Source organism: Chelonoidis abingdonii, chromosome 19, assembly GCF_003597395.2.
Source record: "Chelonoidis abingdonii isolate Lonesome George chromosome 19, CheloAbing_2.0, whole genome shotgun sequence".
NCBI lineage: Eukaryota > Metazoa > Chordata > Testudines > Testudinidae > Chelonoidis > Chelonoidis abingdonii.
This window is the reverse complement of record NC_133787.1, coordinates 32,429,682-32,449,066: the sequence shown is the minus strand read 5'-3', so window position 1 is coordinate 32,449,066 and position 19,385 is coordinate 32,429,682. Positions and strand designations below refer to the sequence as shown.

The 19,385-nt window shown below is 43.0% G+C and overlaps 2 protein-coding genes across 2 annotated transcripts in view; both read left to right on the top strand.

Moving 5' to 3' along the window:
* LOC116819130 (polycystin-1-like protein 2) overlaps nt 1-1,447 on the top strand; it is a 64,928-nt gene extending 63,481 nt beyond the window's left edge. Inside the window, exons 42-43 of the mRNA XM_032770611.2 lie at nt 83-214; nt 1,142-1,447. Of these exons, the coding sequence (XP_032626502.2) occupies nt 83-214; nt 1,142-1,267 (258 nt within the window). The 3' untranslated portion in view covers nt 1,268-1,447. The remainder of the gene's footprint in view (nt 1-82; nt 215-1,141) is intronic.
* Nucleotides 1,448-6,673: 5,226 nt separating this feature from the next.
* GCSH (glycine cleavage system protein H) lies at nt 6,674-18,658 on the top strand. The gene is given in 7 exon segments (XM_075073729.1): nt 6,674-6,699; nt 6,702-6,762; nt 6,765-6,833; nt 12,063-12,142; nt 13,545-13,608; nt 16,772-16,903; nt 17,993-18,658. Coding segments are annotated over 7 exon segments (528 nt in total). The 5' UTR covers nt 6,674-6,675; the 3' UTR covers nt 18,091-18,658.
* The last annotated feature ends 727 nt before the right edge of the window (nt 18,659-19,385 follow it).

The following is a 19,385-nucleotide window of genomic DNA, read 5'->3' as shown; positions in this document are numbered from 1 at the left end:
TTCAGGGTTTTAAGTTGACCCTGTTCCCAACAGTTTTCTTCTATAATAAAAAACATAATGCCGTATTTTATTTATTCTCCAGGTCTTGGACTATAATCCAATTTTGGGCTCCTTCTTAATTGGATCCTGTATCATTTTCATGACATTTGTGGTGCTCAATCTGTTCATTTCAGTGATTCTGGTTGCTTTTAGTGAGGAACAGAAACATTATCAGGTAAGTTCATCTAAATTGTTTTATTATTTAATATTTACATTACAGTAGCACACAGTGGCCTTAATCTGGATTGCGATATTTTACTGTGCTGCACAAACACTGATGAGGACACAGTGCCTGCTTTTAAGAGCTTACAATCTATTCCAATTAAACACATTTTAGCTTTTGTAAAGTTACACTGCTCTTTTCAATTCAAAAAATCAGATTTTCTAAGTCAGCCTAAATTTTATTAATAGAAATACATACACTCTTAAAACTTGTGCACACAAGTCAGGTAAGCACCCAGCTGCCCACTTTTTGTGCATTAATCTTAGTTTTATCTGTAATTTCTATTATATGCACCTACACCAAATCCAGCAATTTCAGTTTAGGTTGAAATCCACTGAAGTCCCTGGCAAAGCTTCCTTCTGAGATACCGATATTGTGGTATGAAATTCTTTGATACTATACATGAAGGCCGTGATTAATCTGTTGTATTGTATATAAAACCAAGGGAATGGAAAACAGAACAGATTGTTAATGTAAGCACTAGATGCATGTATGCAACTTCCACTCACTTTACTAGGAGTTATAGACATGCATCTATGGGAACTGTCGGGTGTATAGCTAGCTGATGAATTTCTGACCCTACTGAAGTCAGTGGCAAAACTCCCATGGACTTGAGTGGAGCCAGATTTTCACCCAGCATGTTGCAACAGGCTGATTTTTCTTTTTTTGAAGTGATGGTGATATTCTGCCTCATTCACTTGAATCCATGTTTGTTCTACCTACAGTATTTACATTCTCTACGTGTAACCTTGGCCCAAATGAAGCAAATGGTAGTTTGCCATTTATGTCAATGGAGCCAAGACTTCGCTCCATTTATTTAAACTACCAATCCATACACAGCTACATCAGCATGGGGCTTTATTTTTGTCATATTTTTAGGCTTCAGAAGAAGAAGAGATTGTTGATCTAATGCTGATGAAAATTTTCAGTTTCCTTGGGATTAAATGCAAAAAGGAAGAGAAGCTGACCAATGTTGACCAACTGAAAGAAGCTGCTAGCACTTGACAACCATAATGACCAATTGCTTTCTGTAAAGTCTTTCCCTCAATCCATTTTAAACTACAGCTGCTGTGGCTGGACTTAGATATTATGGCTCCTATGTGTAAAGTGGTGTCATCTGCAGAGCTGTGACATAAACAGGAATATGTTCAATAATAAAATCTTGTGTTGTGTGATGTTATGGGATATTATCTGTGAACTAACAAATCTAGAGTAATGTGTCCAAATATGTATATTGTCTTATAATTTCTGTAAATGTACTGTCATGTATTTAATAAATGCTAAATGTTCACTGCAAAGTTTATCTAAATTATTTGATCATAAAATCACCAAGCGATAGGGTCCTACTTATTCAGTCTGTGATTTAAATGTCTTAGAAGGAATGCGCATTTAAAATTCAGCATCTCTCTTTGCATATTCAACATGGGCCACATCATCACAACAACCAGGTCATGCAGGGGAGTACTAAGTAACGTCTCTTTCCCTGGAGCCATTATAGCTTGGGGACTAATAGAGATCTTTCAAGAGACAAGGTGAGTGAGGTAATATCGTTTATTGGATAAGTATCTGTTGGATAGTACTTCCCACCTTGTCTCTCTAATATCCTGGAATCAACAGGGCTCCTACAACACTGCATACAACACAGATCTTTGTTTTTGGGGGGAAGTGGGGTACTTAAGGATCGTCAGACTTAATGGCCTTACAGCTTGTGGATAACAGCTTCAGTCTGAGTCATTGTTTTCCCGAGTATCACTGAATCCCCACTGACTAAGGCTGTGTCTACACTGCCACTTTCAGCACTAAAACTTTAGTCGTTCAGGCATATAAAAAAAACACCCTAAAGGACAAAAGTTTTAGCACTGAAAAGTGTCAGTATAGACAGCGCTTTATCACCAGGAGCGATAAAGCAACCGCCCCTCATTTGGGATGGTTACTTTTTATCGCCAGGGGAGCTCTGCCCACGTCATATCACAGAAACACCCCCTCTCCCCCTCATATGTTATGAGTAACAAGTAACATCTGAGTCTATAAAAGTATGGTAAGTAAAGAATAGCACGTGACATGGGGTACAGCGGGTGCTATGAGTTAACCACACACCTCAGGTGCACAGGAAGGCACAAAGGCCAGCTCCTGAGAAGAGCAGTTAGGCCAGGTCTACACTAGGAAATTAGGCTGGTGTAACTTTGTTGCTCAGGGGTGTGAAAAATCCACTGCCCTGAGCGAGGCAGTTAAACCAACCTCACTTCTGGTGTAGACAGCACTAGGTCGACGGGAGAATTCACCCATCAACCTAGCCACTGCCTCTTGGGAAGGTGGATTACCTACACCAACAGGAGAATCCCTCCCGTCGGCAAAGTAGAGTCTTCACTGAAGCACTACAGCGGCACAGCTGCAGCATTTTAAATGTAGACAAGCTTTTGGTTTACATCACTTGTGCTTCTAGTAAATTAGTCCACTCTAAAAAATGGCAAAGCTAACTTTTAGAGGCAAATTTCCAGAAAACTTCCTGAATTGTTCTCACCAAATTTGCAAGCAAATCCATACTGAACAACCCACAGGGACACGGTTACCTGATTCACATGAGCAAATGACATGCTTCTGAATAGGCCTTTTGAAAAGGTTGCCTTCAAAATAATAATAATAAATTATGTGGGCTGTTGGTCAATCCAATTGCTCCTCAGTCTTGCCCCTTTCCTAGCTCTCTGTTATAATAATAAAATCACAGTGTTGTTAGTGTGACATACACATCTTTGCATCTTTTAAGCTTTGAAAAAGTCATTACTAGCTACCTTCATTATTTTATTGCTGTTGTTATTGCATAACAATATGAGTCATATTCTCCGATTGATTTTGTGCACAAACTAAGCTAGTAAGAAGTTACCACCAGCTTTCCTTCCATAGGTAGATTCTGAACAGAGTACAATGGACACTCACAGTCAGAAACATACAGCCAATGAAAGTGAAAATATTCAGTGCCATGCTAAAGTGGTTATACAGAATTTTAAATGAACGTTTTTCCACTCAGTAAGTGGCAATCATGTCTCCTTATGAGCATGCTATTGCAATAGTGTCCAGAGGCCCCATTAAAAGATCATGGCCCAACTGCATGAGGTGCTGAACACAAATATAAGTAAGAGTAGTAGCCCCAGAGAGCTTGCAATCTAAGTATAAAACAAGAGATTACAGATAAATAAAAGGGGGGAGGGAGAGGGGAGACAACAAGAGAAAAGACAGTTATAAGTGCCTCCACTGGTGCAAGCTGCTGAGGGACAGGTTTGGAAGGTGTATGGCAGGAAACACCAGTCATCCGGTCCTCCCACACTACTGAGGGGGATTCTAGCCAAGCACTTTCTTCAAACAGTGAAGAAAACGGAATATTATATCCATATAACAGAGAAAAAAGCCCTCTACAGACGAATAGGTTCTGCAGGGGATTAGCCCCTCTGGATATCATGTCTTTACCGTACTGGTGATGCCCATCATTTTTGTTGTTATTATATTGCTCTCTAAGTCCCTGATTCCACAATGAGAACCATGCAGACGGTTCCCTGGACCTACATGGAGCACAATTTCTGCCTGAGCACATCTCCTCTGATAGTATGTTATCTGGTGAACTCTACTGAGGATCTCAGCTGCCTTCAGACATGTCTTTTCACATACTGAATCATGGCTACAAATATGGGAAGACATTTATGAGAGCAGATAGCAGAAAATAACATAAGAGCCAATGGAGGGAAGCTGAAGATAGACAAATTCAAACTAGAAATAAGGCACAAATAAATGAGGGTAATTAACTATTGGAACAATTTTTCTACAGATACGGTAGATTCTCCATCATTTAAATCAACACTGGAGATCTTTCTAAAAGATATGCTGTAGCTCAAACTAGGGTGACCAGACGTCCTGATAAAATCAAGACTGTCTCGATATTTGGGTGGTTGTCCCGCGTCCCGATGTTTGGTCAGGACTCAATGTGTCTGGATATTTCGCTCCGCCGACAGCATTGGTGTTTTGGGTTTGTTTTGGCTTTGCAGCAGACCCCCTCCCATTGTCCTGATATTTTCTTCATCTCATTTGGTCACCCTAGCTCAAACAGAAGTTATAGGCTTGATACAGAAATTACTGGGTGAGGTTTTATGGCTCTCTCCTGCCTACATACCTTCCCCTTCCTCCCAGTCCCACACTCACTCCCCAGTTCTAGCCTCACCCCACCTCCTCCTTCTCCCATTACAGTCCCCCTCCCTCTCTCAGAGTCCCCTCACACCCACTCCCCAGTTGTCCTCCTCCTACAGCCCCCCTACGCCCACACCACTCCCCAATCACAGCTTTCCCCCCTCAGAGCCCCCTCACATCCACTCCCCAGTTCTGTCCTCCTCCCACAGCCCCCCACGCCCACACCACTCTCCCATCACAACCCCCTGCCCCCTCTCTCTCAGAGCCCCCTCACACCCACTCCCCAGTTCTGTCCTCCTGCCACAGCCCCCCTACACCCACACCACTCTCCCATCACAACCCCCCGCCCCCTCTCTTTCAGAGCCCCCTCACACCCACTCCCCACTTCTGTCCTCCTCCCGCAGCCCCCCTACACCCACACCACTCTCCCATCACAACCCCCTCGCCCCCTCTCTCTCAGATCCCCCTCACACCCACTCCCCAGTTCTGTCCTCCTCTCGCAGCCCCCCTACGCCCACACCACTCTGCCATCACAACCCCCCGCCCCCTCTCTCTCAGAGCCCCCTCACACCCACTCCCCAGTTCTGTCCTCCTCCCGCAGCCCCCCTACGCACACACGATTCTTCCATTAACCTCACTACTGCCACACAGGCAGGTGGATTACCTACGCCCCCTGCGATTAGCCACCTCACACCCACTCCCCAGTTCTGTCCTCCTCCCGCAGCCCCCCTACGCACACACCATTCTCCCATCACAACCCCCAGAGATTTATAGCAGTTATAGTCACCCAGATTTTATTATACTGATTGCTCTCCATCAGGTTTTCCAAAGTATGGTGACCCTTGCACTCACCTCTCTCCTGGTGCGATGGGAGAAGAGACTCTCCAAGGGCACCCCCTGCTGACCATTCTGGGGAAAAGCAGCAGTTGAAATTCCAGGGGAAGCTAGGTTTTCCAGGCTCTATAGAGAGAGACCATTCTAAACGTTAAAGTGTATTACCAGCATGCAAAACCTTAAATCAGAGTGAATAAATGAAGACTCAGCACACCACTTCTGAAAGGTTTCAGAAGTAGCAGCCGTCAACCCCTCCCCATTCTGTCCTCCTGCACGCCCCCCACGCCCACACCACCTCATCACAGGCTTTTCCCCCTAGATCCCCCTCACACCCACTCCCCAGTTCTGTCCTCCTCCCGCAGCCCCCTACCGCCAGCCACACCACATTCTCCATTCAACATCCCCCCCCCGAGGCCCCCTCCACACCCATTCCCCCATGTATGTCCTCCCTCCCGCAGCCCCCACGCCCACACCACTCTCCATTCACCTCCCCCCCAGAGCCCCCTCACACCCACTTCCCCAGTTCTAATGTCCTCCTTCCCACAGCCCCCCCTACACCCACACCACTTCTCCCATCACATCCCCCCCAGTAGGCCCTCACAACCCACTCACCGTTCTGTCCTCCTCCCACAGCCCTTCCCACACCCACACACACTCTTTTCCATCACACCCCCACCCTCCCCTTCAGAGCCCCCTCACACCCCACTTCCCACATTCTGTCCTCCTGCCACAGCCCCCCCACGCCCACACCACTCTCTCTATTCACAGCTTCCCCCCTCAGATCCCCCCTCACACCCACTCCCAAGTTCTGTCCTCCTCCCGCAGCCCCCCTACCCACACCACTCTCCCATCACATCCCCCCCCCCCCACCGAGCCCCCTCACACCCACTCCCCAGTTTGTCCTCCTCCCGCAGCCCCCTACGCCCACACCACTCTCCCATCACATCCCCCCCCCCGAGCCCCCTCACACCCACTCCCCAGTTGTCCTCACTCCCGCAGCCCCCCTTACGCCACACCACTCTCCCGCATCACAGCTTCCCCCCCCTCAGAGGCCCCCTCACACCCACTCCCCAGTTCTGTCCCTCCTCCCACCAGCCCCCCTACACCCACACCACTCTCCCATCACATCCCCCCCCAGAGCCCCCTCACACCCACTCCCCAGTTGTCCTCCTCCGCAGCCCCTACGCCCACACCACTCTCCATCACCAGCTTCCCCCCTCAGGCCCCCTCACACCCACTCCCCAGCTTTCCTTACCCTCCCTCATGCCCCCGCGCCCCGCCTTCCCACACGTTACCCGAGGGCGGATCGCGTCTGGTTAGTCCCCCTCGGCTCCGCCCGCGGGGTCGGGCTCAGAGCGTCTGGGGACAGCTGCGGGGGCCGGTGTGCGCCGCGGGCTCGGGCGGCTATGGCGGCGTTGCGAGCGCTTCGGAGAGGCTGGGGGTCAGCCTGGCTCCGCGCTGCCCCGGCCGCTGCGGCCTCCCTCATTTCGCTCCGGACGGGGCTGGCCGCAAGCTCAGCCTCTCGGCCCCGGAGGCCTGGGCACCAGCGCGCTGCTGTGCTCGGGTGAGTCCTGGCCCGGGCAGCCGGGGATGGGAGCCAGCGGAGGGCGAGCTGCGGCCGGGCCCACATGGCGGGGAGGCGGGCAGAGGGCTGGAGGAGGGGCCCCGGTGCGTCATGGTGGCCAGTCCTCAGGGGCCTGGGCGTTGTTGGCGGCAGGCGCAGGGGGGCCTCCGAGTGCATGGAGGGGCCGGTTGCATGCGAGCTTTAGGGGCTGGCGTTGTGGAGCGTGGCGCTTGGCGCACGCAGGAGCGGGAGCTGCTGCTGCCTGGAGTGTGGTGCCCCTACCCTGTTACTTTTCGTTGGCACCGAGCTGTGTCCGATGGATGGTGTTTAAACACGGGTTGGCACCATGCATCTGAAAGAAGTGAGCTGTAGCTCGCGCTGAAATACATTTGTTAGTCTCTAAGTGCGGCAAGTGACTCCTGTCCTTTTTGCCGGGTGAGACTTTAACACGGCTGCTACTTCTGAAACCTTTCAGAAGTGGTGTGCTGAGTCTTCATTTATTCACTCTGATTTAAGGTTTTGCATGCTGGTAATACACTTTAACGTTTAGAATGGTCTCTCTCTATATAAGTCTATAATATATCACTCAACTATTGTTGTATGTAAAGTAAATAAGGCTTTTAAAATGTTTAAGAAGCTTCATTTTAAATGAAGTTAAAATGCAGAGCCCCCTGGACTGGTGGCCAGGACCCAGGCAGTGTGAGTGCCACTGAAAATCAGCTTGCGTACCGACTTCAGCACCCATGCCATGGGTTGCCTACCCCTGGTTTAACATCTCGGGAGAGCGTGGCTTACGGTGGTAGTTTCCAGCCTTTTTTTCCTGGGTAAACCCCGGAAAGTTTTCAAAGGGAGGTGGGGACCCTTTTGGTAATCTCAGGCATAGTCTGCAGACCCCCATTTGAAACCCACGGCTGAGAGGAAAGGGGAAGGGTCCTGTTCTAAATGGCAAAGCGGGGAGCCTAATCCTGAACGCCTGACTCCCACTCTCTGAACGCTAGAAAACTGCCTGATTCATTAATCTGCAGAAAAGGGGATTTATGCCTAAAAATCATGCATTTTTAAAGACGTAACTTTTAGTGACACACAAAATGGGATGGAGTCAAGTTAGCAAATCATGTTCCACTGTGTGTAGCCTGGTTTAAAAACAACACAACACATTTTGCAAAATGGACAGTGAGCCATTATTTTGGTCACCGATGCTTTCTCTGTAGTAGTAAACATCTCACCTGTTTTTATCAATGGGTAATGCTGCAGTGGGGCTACTACAGGTACAAGTACTAGGTAGACATGGTGCAGCCATTTTCATCACTATGGCATAATCCGACCTCTTGTTAGCACTGCTACCCAAGTGACCACGCGGTACTTCTTGCTGATGTTAGTGTGCTCGAGACCTTACATGGTTTTACTTTACTATGCATAGTGTACTATAGAAGTTTAAATGTATACCTGATCTAAAAGAAGGCGTTGGTAGGCTTTTTTGTAGACACAGGCACTGAACATTATTACATATTCACTGATAGCTGTCATATTCGTATAGGAAAAGATGACTGATTAGGCACTGATCCTGCAATTCTTACTCAAAGTAGATCAGGGATTGGCAACCTCTGGCATGCAGCTCCCCAGGGTAAGCACCCTGGCAGGCCGGGCCAGTTTGTTTACCTGCCACGTCTGCGATTGGCCGAAACTGCGGACGCGTCAGGTAAACAAACTGGCTCGGCCCACCAGGGTGCGTACCCTGGTGATTCACGTGCCAGAGGTTGCTGATCCCTGATGTAGATCCATAGAGCCATCTAGGAGGTGTCAACAGGTGAAGCTTGGATGATGCACCAGTCAATGTAATTACAAGTTTAAGGTGGATGAATCATTAGACTTTCCTCTCAATGGACTATGTGAATTTAGGTATGAATGAGCTTTATGCAGGCACATTCCCAAGAGTACGGAAGTCCACTTGCATGGAGCTACTTGCAGGATCAGGACCCTGAACCCTCTCTACTTTAGGGAACTTGGACCAGTGTAACTATACTGATGTAGCTATGCTGTACACTTGTTAGCCAAATGGGCTCGTTCTCCCCGGAGCTAGTCAATTACTCCAATTACTCACACTGATATGAACACCTACTGTAGATGTGCTGTACTGGGGCAAAACTGGGCTTGCAGCAGTGTGACTTACACCACTTGTGCCTAATGTAGGACAGTTACTTTGTCTTGAAAGACAAAACAATGGGATATGTTTCTCCTTTTGATTTGGTTTACCATGCAGAAAAGGATTTCTGGCAAATAGTGTATTACTTATGAAGTTCTTAATCAAAAGCAGGCTTCTAGTTTAAGGGTACTTGCAAAGATGTTATACTGCTGTGTAACTGTGAGAATGTTTTGAAGTCTTGAGCTTCCATTACTGATCCATTTATTAACTCTTAAGAAAAGACCAGTACCAAAAAAGAAATCAGAAATCAATAAATAATGTCCTAGACAAAAGAGATGCAGAAAAAGGAGGAGGTGGGAAGGGATGTGATGACAGGTTTATAAGAGCAGTGACCTCCAGGTACTGAATTTCCTGGCAGTTAATAGCTAGCTGGGTTAAGGGCCTGAGGTATTCCATGGTGCCTCCTTGTTCCATGTAAATAGTGGGAAAAAATGGCTTTTTCATTAGTCACTCCTTGCTTAATTACAAGAGTGATTCTTGAATGATCTCTCATCATGTCAGTCTTTCTAATATATGGGGCATTTCTTCTGTAGATATATCCTGTATGTAATAATTAAACCACACACTTCTTTACAGAAAAAAAAATGAGTATCTATATGCCATTGCTGTTTGTGATGGTTGGCTCAGGTTTTTCTCACTTTTAGGGCATGTCTACACAGGGATGCTTAGGAAAGTTAAGCTGAATTAACTGAAGATATGAATTTAAAATGAAGCAGTTAAAGCCAAAGCAAATTCACTTTGGAAGTGAATTAAGCTGAACAGAACAAAGGCCTCTTTAATTCCCAATGAGCTCATCCACCTGGGTTTAACAAACTTTAAATTCACGCCTCAGCTAATTCAGTGTCATTTTCCTGAGTCCCCCTGTAGACATGCCTAGAGTTTTCAGTAATAATGAACTGTAGTAAAGCAGATCACTTAGTTAATCTCAGGTTTTTGTTGTGTTCAACATTTAAATGTTCTTGAGACCATTCCAAGCAAGGTTATTTATGAAATCTCTCTACTGTTATATGAATTTAGAATGTTTGTTGCCATAGTGGACTACAAGGGTTTTTTCTTTTCTTTTTGATGTGCTATAAAGAGCAATTTACAGACTGTTCCAACAGTTCAAAGAAAGTTTTTTAAATTTTGCTTTATAATCAAATTTTATATATGCTTGTGTATCTTCATGATGAGTTAGTGGCTGTCTCGTGTATGTGAAATACATAACGTTTGTGTTCAGCTAGGGCTTGAGATCTGCTTTGATCATTTGTCTTCATGGGTCCTGGAATTGCAACTTTAAAATTAGGGGTTTACAGCAATATAGTTGAGCTGCAGTCCAGGAGCCCAGCAAGTTGATAACAAAAAATGCTGAGTTTCTTCAGGCAGGGGTTTACAAGATAGGGAAAACTTTGAGGTAGTATAGTGGGGATTCTGTAGGGGGCCAGTGGCTGAAATTTCATCCTACAGGAGAAGCCAAAAACACAGGGAGGATCTTGGAGTCAAAAAGGAAAGCCAGATAGGAACATGAATTGCCTGGCCAGACTGAATTGCTATGGCACAGATCATACAGAAAGTTTGGTTTCATAAAGTCTTTTCCAGTTGTCAGAACAGTCCATGTCTGATTGGGCACGTAGTGAGTCAGGGTGAAGAAAAAGTACAAAATTCCCCCACTGCTGCTGTTCATTCCCCTCATTCCCAAATGTGGCAGATGGGGGGAATAGATGAGTAGAGGGGAAAAGGAGCAGACTGGAAGTTGAAGGAATAGGATGGGGACCTGTTAAGAAGAGGTTGGGGATTAAAGGTCATGGAGAAGAGAGGTTTTCAAATGGGATTCCAAGAGGGAGAATTAAGTATGAAGAGGTAGGGCATCTGGAACATCAGCATGGAAAGAGGTGCACTCAGGAGAGAAACAGAGTAGTATTTGTACAATACATATGGAAGTATGAGTGAGAATTGCTGCGAAGTGATCAAACTTTAACTGGGTCTTCTATATAATTGTCTATTAAGAACACAGTTCTCTGGTGACCCTGCAGTAGTTGCACAACAATTATATAAATGTCCCAGAAGCTGATCCTGCAACCCGTATTCCTGTGGGGTAATCCTTACTTGCATGAGTAGTCTGATTAACTGTAATGAGCATAGGGTGCAGAATCATGCCTCTTATCTGGATTTGCAGAATGAAATGAATTAGTAAAATATGGACAGTGGGGGGGATTCAGTGATCTTATTTCCATTGTTTTAAAACAAAGTGTGAATTGTTGCAATAACGAATAAGTGGAAAATAAATGTACTTAAAAACCATTATGGTTGAGTTTCTGCAAGTCGAAATAGTTTTTCTGCAAAGGGGTAGTATGACATATCCATATTATCTAAGAAAGTTCAAATATAGTGCATTGCATGAGGCACTGTTAAAGTTGCAGTGTTACAGAAATGTCGTTAGGGCTGGCTTTAATGGGAATAATGTGGAGAATTGGCATAATAAACAATTCTGAATTTGAGGGAGAAACCTTGTAAAGTTGTGTTGGACACACATAACAATGAATCAAATTCTTAAACTGTTATTTTAATTAATAGTACAGTCTCTTTTCCAACTAAATCCCATCTGGTGGCGCTTCATGCTCCACACTTTGAGCTGGTAGCTTTAAATATCATTTCCTATGGCATATTTAGATTGTCCAGGGCCAGATTTTGCCATTTGTGATCAGGCCCCTACTGTGTCACTAAAGATGTAAATCAGGCCGTCTCTCTTTGTAATGGATCTAAATGCTTCTGCAATTCACACTTGCTAGTTATATATTTTGGCATCTAAAGCAAAATGATGCGATTCTGATGCACATTTCAACACCTCACATATGGTCTGTGTTAATATAAAACATAATAGCAGCACTTACAAAAAGTGCCCCAAACATGCAGTTCTTACCATAGCTGAACAATAATGTTCAAAGCCAAACTCAAGAGAAAACAGTGTTTAGAACTGCCAGTATATTAGAGTATTTATAGAAGTAAAATGTCATATTTTCTGAGATATCAAATCTGTTTCATTTTAGCCCGCAAATTCACAGACAAGCATGAGTGGATATCAGTTGAAAATGGTATTGGGACTGTAGGAATCAGCAATTTTGCACAGGTATTGATTTTTTTTTGTTGTCCTTCAATATTTACTTGTACATTCCTGCTCTTGTCCTTGAACTTTGGATTGTTACCCTGTCCTTTCATTATTTTTATTGCATATACTGTACACTTGAAGCATATTATGGGCTTAGATCTCAAACTCTTTCTAAAATACATTATACCGCTTCAGCATTGGTGGGTAATTTTTTGATCATGTTAGTTCTTCATTGGATTGACTTAGACTTGATGAGCATCTTAGTTGTTAAATCAGAACAATAACAAATCAGATGTATTACTCTTACTGTTTTAATCTTGTTTTTTACTTTCTTTATAGGAACATTAGACAGCATGAGGAAATTATTGCATTGTACATGTTTAGGTCAAATTTTGCTCTTAGTTTTATCCTTTTGATTTAAGTGGAGTTGTGAACAGGAATAGGACTTGGTGCAGAGAGTCTGTAATGTGTGAGATACTCATTAGCATCCTCATCTGTGATGCTTACCAAAGATATTGGACTATTAGCTTTCAAATCCTTGGTTGGGGTATTTTTCTAACTTTAGTCCCCGTTTTGACTGGTTATTTGGATGCTAGTTAAAGATGTGCATTAAAAACAGAAAATCCAAAGAAACGTGCCTAAACCTGGTAACAACCAAATGTGGGGCATTGATGTACAATATATGGGACAATGTCAGAAGCTCTGAGTGTCGTGGGATTCGTGTTCTTTAGGATAAATAGCCTTTCTGTAATTTCAGCTTTCTGAATGTGTAAATAACATCAATTATCATAAAAGATCCCTAGGTTTGTGTGGAGTAGAGATAAATTTGGGTCTTAAAGGGCTTGACCCTGCTCCGTTGAACTCAATGGCATAAATCTCAGTCACTCAAATGGCCCAAAGCCAGTCAACTGATGAGTACTGTGTACTAGGCAATGAGTAAATTGTCTGCATTGGGTAGACTAGGACTCAAATATTGCATGGTCTTTCAAAGGACAGAAACAGTAAATGCTTCATGCTTTGGGGATCAAATCTTAGTTCCCTGCCATCATTGGGAGTTTTGCTGTTAGGACCCATATTGGTTCTGTAAAGATCAACAAGAGTTCTGTCACATCGTGCCTGGAGGAATGATTATGTAATTCTTTCTCATGGATTCATAACACAGCTGTAAGCTTATTAAAACCCTAATATAGGAACACATCTTGCAATTTAGAGAGTATGAGAAGGTAACTAGTTTGCAAATTGTGCATCAAAAAACATGATTCCTGTTAAGTGTGCAGCCTTTGAGTGGGATGGGCACCAACATTAAGCAGAGGAATATAATTTTAGTCTAATCAGTTGTGTAGTTACAACCTTAAATCTCTCCTCCACATGCTCATTTAGCTTTTCCTAGTGTATATTCCTGATGCATTTGGTTTGTTTTTAGGAAGCATTAGGAGACATTGTTTATTGTAGTCTTCCAGAAATTGGGACAAAGTTGAACAAACAAGGTAAGTATTTTTATTTCAAGCTGTTAAACTATTGCTATAACAATTCTTAAGTTTTAATCTAAATTAACGTAATTATGCCACTTCCTCAATTTTTTCATATAGTTAAACATTGTTTGTTTGATGTTACCCTCGGATCCTGTCATATTTAATTTCATTTATATGGTTGCATATAAAATATGGATTGTTCACATTTTTAAGAGGCTAAAAGCCTTATTTCTTAAACTCTGAATGTTAGAACAGAGCAAATAGGGTTCTCAGATCTTGCTTAATAGGAGAACCTGCCTTTCAAATTGTAAAAAGACACTTAAAACCAGTTGTTTAATTTAAATGTTTGCTTAAATTTTTAATTATACAAATTTAAATAGAATTGCTACAATAAACTTTTAAAATTGTACAATTTTCCATATTGTGATTTGACAACCTGCCAGTGCTTCTAGGTGACTTATTTGTTACAGTTTTGCAAGGTACTTTTTGGTTGTAGCATTAATCAACACAGCAGCTGATGTGGTGCTTTACAAATTCGAAGCTTTGTACAAACCTTGACCCTCTGGCAAGTTACCAGAGCTGGAATTAGATTTTGATAGTTTCCAGATTCCAGTTCCATGCTTGGCCCATGCTGCTTCTCAGTAATTTAATTATGCATTATTAAATTATAAAGAGTGTAATAACTTGTAAATCACTACAAAAGAGTGAGTGTTAGCAAGCAGGAGGAGGCTTTTCCTTTGTTTTCATAAGGAGTGCTGGTGTTCTGGTACACGTTCTAAAAATCATTCAGGCCTAAACATAAATAATCCACCATGGACTACAGATGCAGGAAATTGCAAAACAAGATTACAAAAGAGGTAAAGCAGCAGGACCTCTATTCTGAAATCCTTGTAGTGTAAAATGTCTGCAGCAGACTATTTTAGCCACACTGTCTACAGAAGGGCCCGAATGTCAAATGTTGGAGAAAGGCCCTTTGCTTTTGGGCTTCTAATTAACAAACTCAAAATTTTTGTTTTACTTTCTAGTGAGTAAATTCATTCCTCCTAGTTCCTATCTGGTCCACCATCTCGAATGGTGATTCTGCACTGTGCACATCTTAATTCCAAACTCTCGGACCCATTACATTCTGTGCTCATACCGACCTGCTGTTCTGACAATTCCATGTTCCTCCAGCCTATTTCTCATTTCATTACAGTGTACGGCTGTTTTCATTAACATTTTGCCACCTGTCATTTTAATAACTGTATAAAAATATGGAAAAGGGGTGAGCAATTCACTGGTACCCACTTCTTGATTTTGAATACTAAGGGATTTGTTCTTCACCAAGTGCATGTACATTAGCTCCTGATGGTGTTTCTGAAAAAGTGCACTCTTAGGCCTTGTCTACACTACCAAGTTTGGTCGGCAAAGGTTATGTCGCTTTAATTAAAACCGCTGTTGCATGTCAACGCTATGCTCCTTGTGTCAGCAGAGTGCATCCACGCTAGCAGCTCTTGCATTGATACAGAAAGCAGTTCACTGTGGTAGTTATTTAATGTGCAAGTGGCTGCAGGATACTTTCGGGAGGGTTTGCAATGCCTGATGGGGAAGGTGTAGCATCACATGATGCACGTTTCTCAGTCGCATGGTTCTATGGGCATCCTAGTAGATTTTCAGCCATTTTTCAACTGAAGTGTAGGGGGAGGGAGAGACGACAGGTTGACCGACCTAGCCTGAGGCGGGGGGGGAGGGGGAGGGACCCCCCACGTCAGTCCCTGGCTCTGTTCTGCGCAGCAGTCTCTCCCCAAGCAGCCCACTCTGCCAGCCTGCCTGCCTTGGTTCTGAGATTCCCTCCCTACAGCCTTCTTAGCTGCTGGGAGTGGAATGCTGAGCAGCTCTGTAAGCTCTCTGTGCTGAGGAATGTCAAAGCAGCACAGTAGTCCCGCTCCCCGCAGCAAGCCCCTGTGTTCCTACTGCAGGACAGAGCAGGAGCAATCCTCTAATGATCTGCTCTCTGTTCCCAGAGCAGCAAGCTCAGCTGTCAGATATCCAGAGCTTTGAAAAGAGAGGGGCACATGCCTGCAGGGCATCAGAGATCAAAGGAGTGAACAGAGTGGTCACATGGCAGGCATTGTGGGATACTGGCAGAAGCAAACACAACACAAATAGCAGTGTCTACACTGATGCTTTATCGCTTTAACTTTTCCACAAAAAGCTTTATGCCTCTCACTGGGGTGGTTTTATTTTGTCAGCACAACAGCAGAGTTTTGCTGCCAAAAGTAGCTTTGCAGTGTGTACAGCTCTTGAGTTTTGTTGGCAAAAGGCAGCTTTTGCCAACCAAACTTTGTAGTGTAGACAAGGCCTCAGTGTGTTAGGAAATCAGAGTTCATGAGACTAATGCTTTGACAATTTCACAAGCAGATTACTTGAGGTAATGGCTAGTTAGCAACTACTCAGAATTTGTATTTATACTCTGCAGCAAAGGGCTGGATGTGGCCCCTGTTCGCTGGTCAGAAGTTTTGTTGTAAAGCATTGTAAATAGGCTTGGCAGAATTCAATTTTTGTTTTTTATATTTGACAGATAATACTGATGTTTAAACATTTTTTTATTTGATCTATTCAGTTTTGCACAATTACACAATTCTGGGCTTCAAGGTTTTTTATGTTTATCAATTTATTTGTAGAATTGCAGAAAATTATGGGGGCGAGTCAAAGGTAGCTATTTAGTGCCAGTAGATATCCTTCTAATAAGAAATCTAGTAAGTTCTCAAGGTCTATCTTACATTTTAGTTACCAATGAAAATATTTTTTTGTTTGTGTGCAATGAAATCAATGTTTACTGACATTTATTGAAAAAAATTGAATTCTTCCAAGTCTAATTGTCAGTAAGGCAACAGCCCCCAGGATGAGCTAAGTGACAAATTCCCATCCTTTGTGCAGTAGCAGGTAATGTTATCCCTTGACTGCCCCTTCATCCAGAGTACATAGTTCAAAAAGAAATTTCAAACTTGAAGCCTCTAGTCATTGTAATGAAACCAGGGCCTTATCTTCAGCCTGTGTGAAAGTCTCATCCTTTCTTTCTTGTTTAGTTTCCAGAGACTTAGCAGGGCTGGGTCATCTTTAAAAGCTTTGTCTACAAAAGTAAATCATCAATGCCTTTTCCTTTTTTTTTTTTTTTTAACACAATCCTATATTTCAGATGAGTTTGGTGCTCTGGAAAGTGTGAAGGCTGCTAGTGAACTCTATTCTCCTCTCACGGGAGAAGTAACTGAAATTAATGCCAGCCTAGCAGATAATCCAGGACTCGTCAATAAATCTTGTTATGAAGATGGTAAGGAGCTATTGTTTCACTTTCAAGGAGTAAACAGCACTTCTATGATTTAAGATCCAGATGGTGTTTCTATCACAAGCAGATCTTCTGTTGTCCATATCTCCAGTTTAATTATTTGGAATCTAAAAATGTGACATGGAGGGAACCTGGCCTAGTCTACACTACAGAGTTAAGTGGACATAAGGCAGCTTATATAGACTTAATTATGTCAGTGTCTTGCTGCCTTGCTCCTGCTGAGGTAAGTGCCATACTACACTGACATCATAACTCCACTTCCATGAGAGGCTTAGGGCTTATGTCGGGTAGTTAGGGCAACGCAGTGTCTGGACGCTGCATTACTTACATCAGTTGTTGGCTGTCATTCCTGTCAATTTCACAGCTTCCTGCTAGTCATGAAATTGACCAGAAAGGCTGGAAAGCTCCCTACTATGAACCCTGTACCCAGCCCAAGCTGTCACCTCAGGGCAGGTGGAGGTCCCCAGTTAGAGTCCGGGGGGACAGCCGGGCTCTTGGCAGAGAGCTCCACACTGAGCTGAGAGTCCGGGGGGTCACACTGCCCCTCTTAAGTCAGCAGAAATGCTTCTGGTGAGGGGACACACCAGTGGCAGAAGAAGGGTAGTGTGGACGTAAACAACTGCAGTAATACTTCAGTAGTTGTAAGTCCACTTAATGTAGGTCTACTTAAGTTTGTAGTGTAGACATGCCTCATGTCTCTGAACATCCTCTAATTCCAATAAACCCTATAGTATGAAATTGGTAAACATTTTAGTCCTGTCTTCACAGTAAATTGACGTGTTACTTACAACTTCCAGAAATGTTCAGCGCTATGTATACCGTGGTTGAGTTTAAATCTCCTTTTAGAGTGGTTATATTTCCTCCTTTAAGGTTAACAGATCTTAAAAGCATCTGAAAATTGTTTTGCGTTTTGGTTAGACAACCAAGCCCTTGAGTCCATTCCAGTTTTAAAGAGCTGTAGGTACGTGGGGGTGAACTTAGAGCATTATTTCCTCAATGTTTGGATTTCGATGCTTTTATTTTAATAGGTTTAATTAATTTTTTAAAAAATGTAATTTAATTTCTTATTTACAGGTTGGCTTATCAAGATGACTGTGGATAACCCTTCGGAACTTAATGAACTGATGAGTGAGGATGCGTATGAGAAATTTATAAAATCCATTGAGGACTGACCTGGAATGCTAAAATAAACCACTACAAAACACTTACTTCAGCGTAGTTTGTCATAGATTAGTGGTAAACAGGAGGTCTGACATTGGGCAGCTTGAAAAAATTGCATATTCCAGAAATTTTGGATAACATTTCAAGACAAATATGCTGCCTCTGAATCGTGTTGTACTAAAGAGCAATCCTGTGACAATCAGAGGTTGCAGATAGGAAAAAAAAATGCTTAACATTTGCTCCTTGTTGCTAGTGATTTTTTTTAGCTTACTAAACTTAATTATGTAATTTTCAGAGTTTGGAGTGTCATCTAGAGTAAAATATTTTTAGTTCCTAAAAATACACACACAGTGTAGCATTGTAACATGCAACAGTCTTAACAGCAGTATGGTAACTGTGTTAGCTGTCCAAATACATTTATATAGCTAACAGGTTGTTGTGATACAAAAGCTGCATCAGGTTTCAGGTGTGCATAGCAATGTAATCTTTAAAAAGTTTAGTTTAGTTAAAATTTTCTACAGATATGTCTAGAGCCTTGCAGCAGACTAGATAACAGAAAATAAAAAATAACTGACTTTACCACTTACGTTTTTTGTTATTTTGTACTCCATGTACCAGAACCCATTTTACATATTTTTATAAAGTTTGGTATCCTGTTTGGAACTTGCAAGATTAACCTACCACTTGAACAAACTTGGGACTCAAAATACATGCAACCCTTCAAAGGCTCAGGATCTGTATATTCTAACTATGCATTTGCGTGCTAGAATGACTAATCTTATTCTGACACATACGTGATAGAAATGCAGCCCTCTCTAATGCTTTAACACTATCTCATGCCCTTCAGCCAAAACCATGATGGGTTAAGAGAAGCTGAAGTTTCAGTAAGAGGCCAGCTATGCCTATTATGTATACAAACTGAAGGATAAGTCCAATGTACTTAAAAAAAAAAAACAAAAAAAAAAAACTGATTTAGGATTGGAGGATGGGATAGATGCAAGTGATGTGAAGGAATGATAAGTTTTTGAGATGTGAGAAAAGGATACAAGCGCAATTCGATTGCTGGAAATTACCTGTATACTGCGCTCTTCATACAAGTTCTAGAGCTGTTTGGATTTCATTGTTTTTCTCTAATTCTTGTGCAGAAAGCATTATTTACTTCTATTAAAAATCATGTTAAAGTTCAATATCTATCAGCTGATGGTTAGGAAACAGCAGGTTCTACCTATTTTTTAATGTGACTCAATTGGGAAATGGTTGCTTTGATCAGATGCGAATGTTCAGGATCGTGTGTGACATCCTCTTG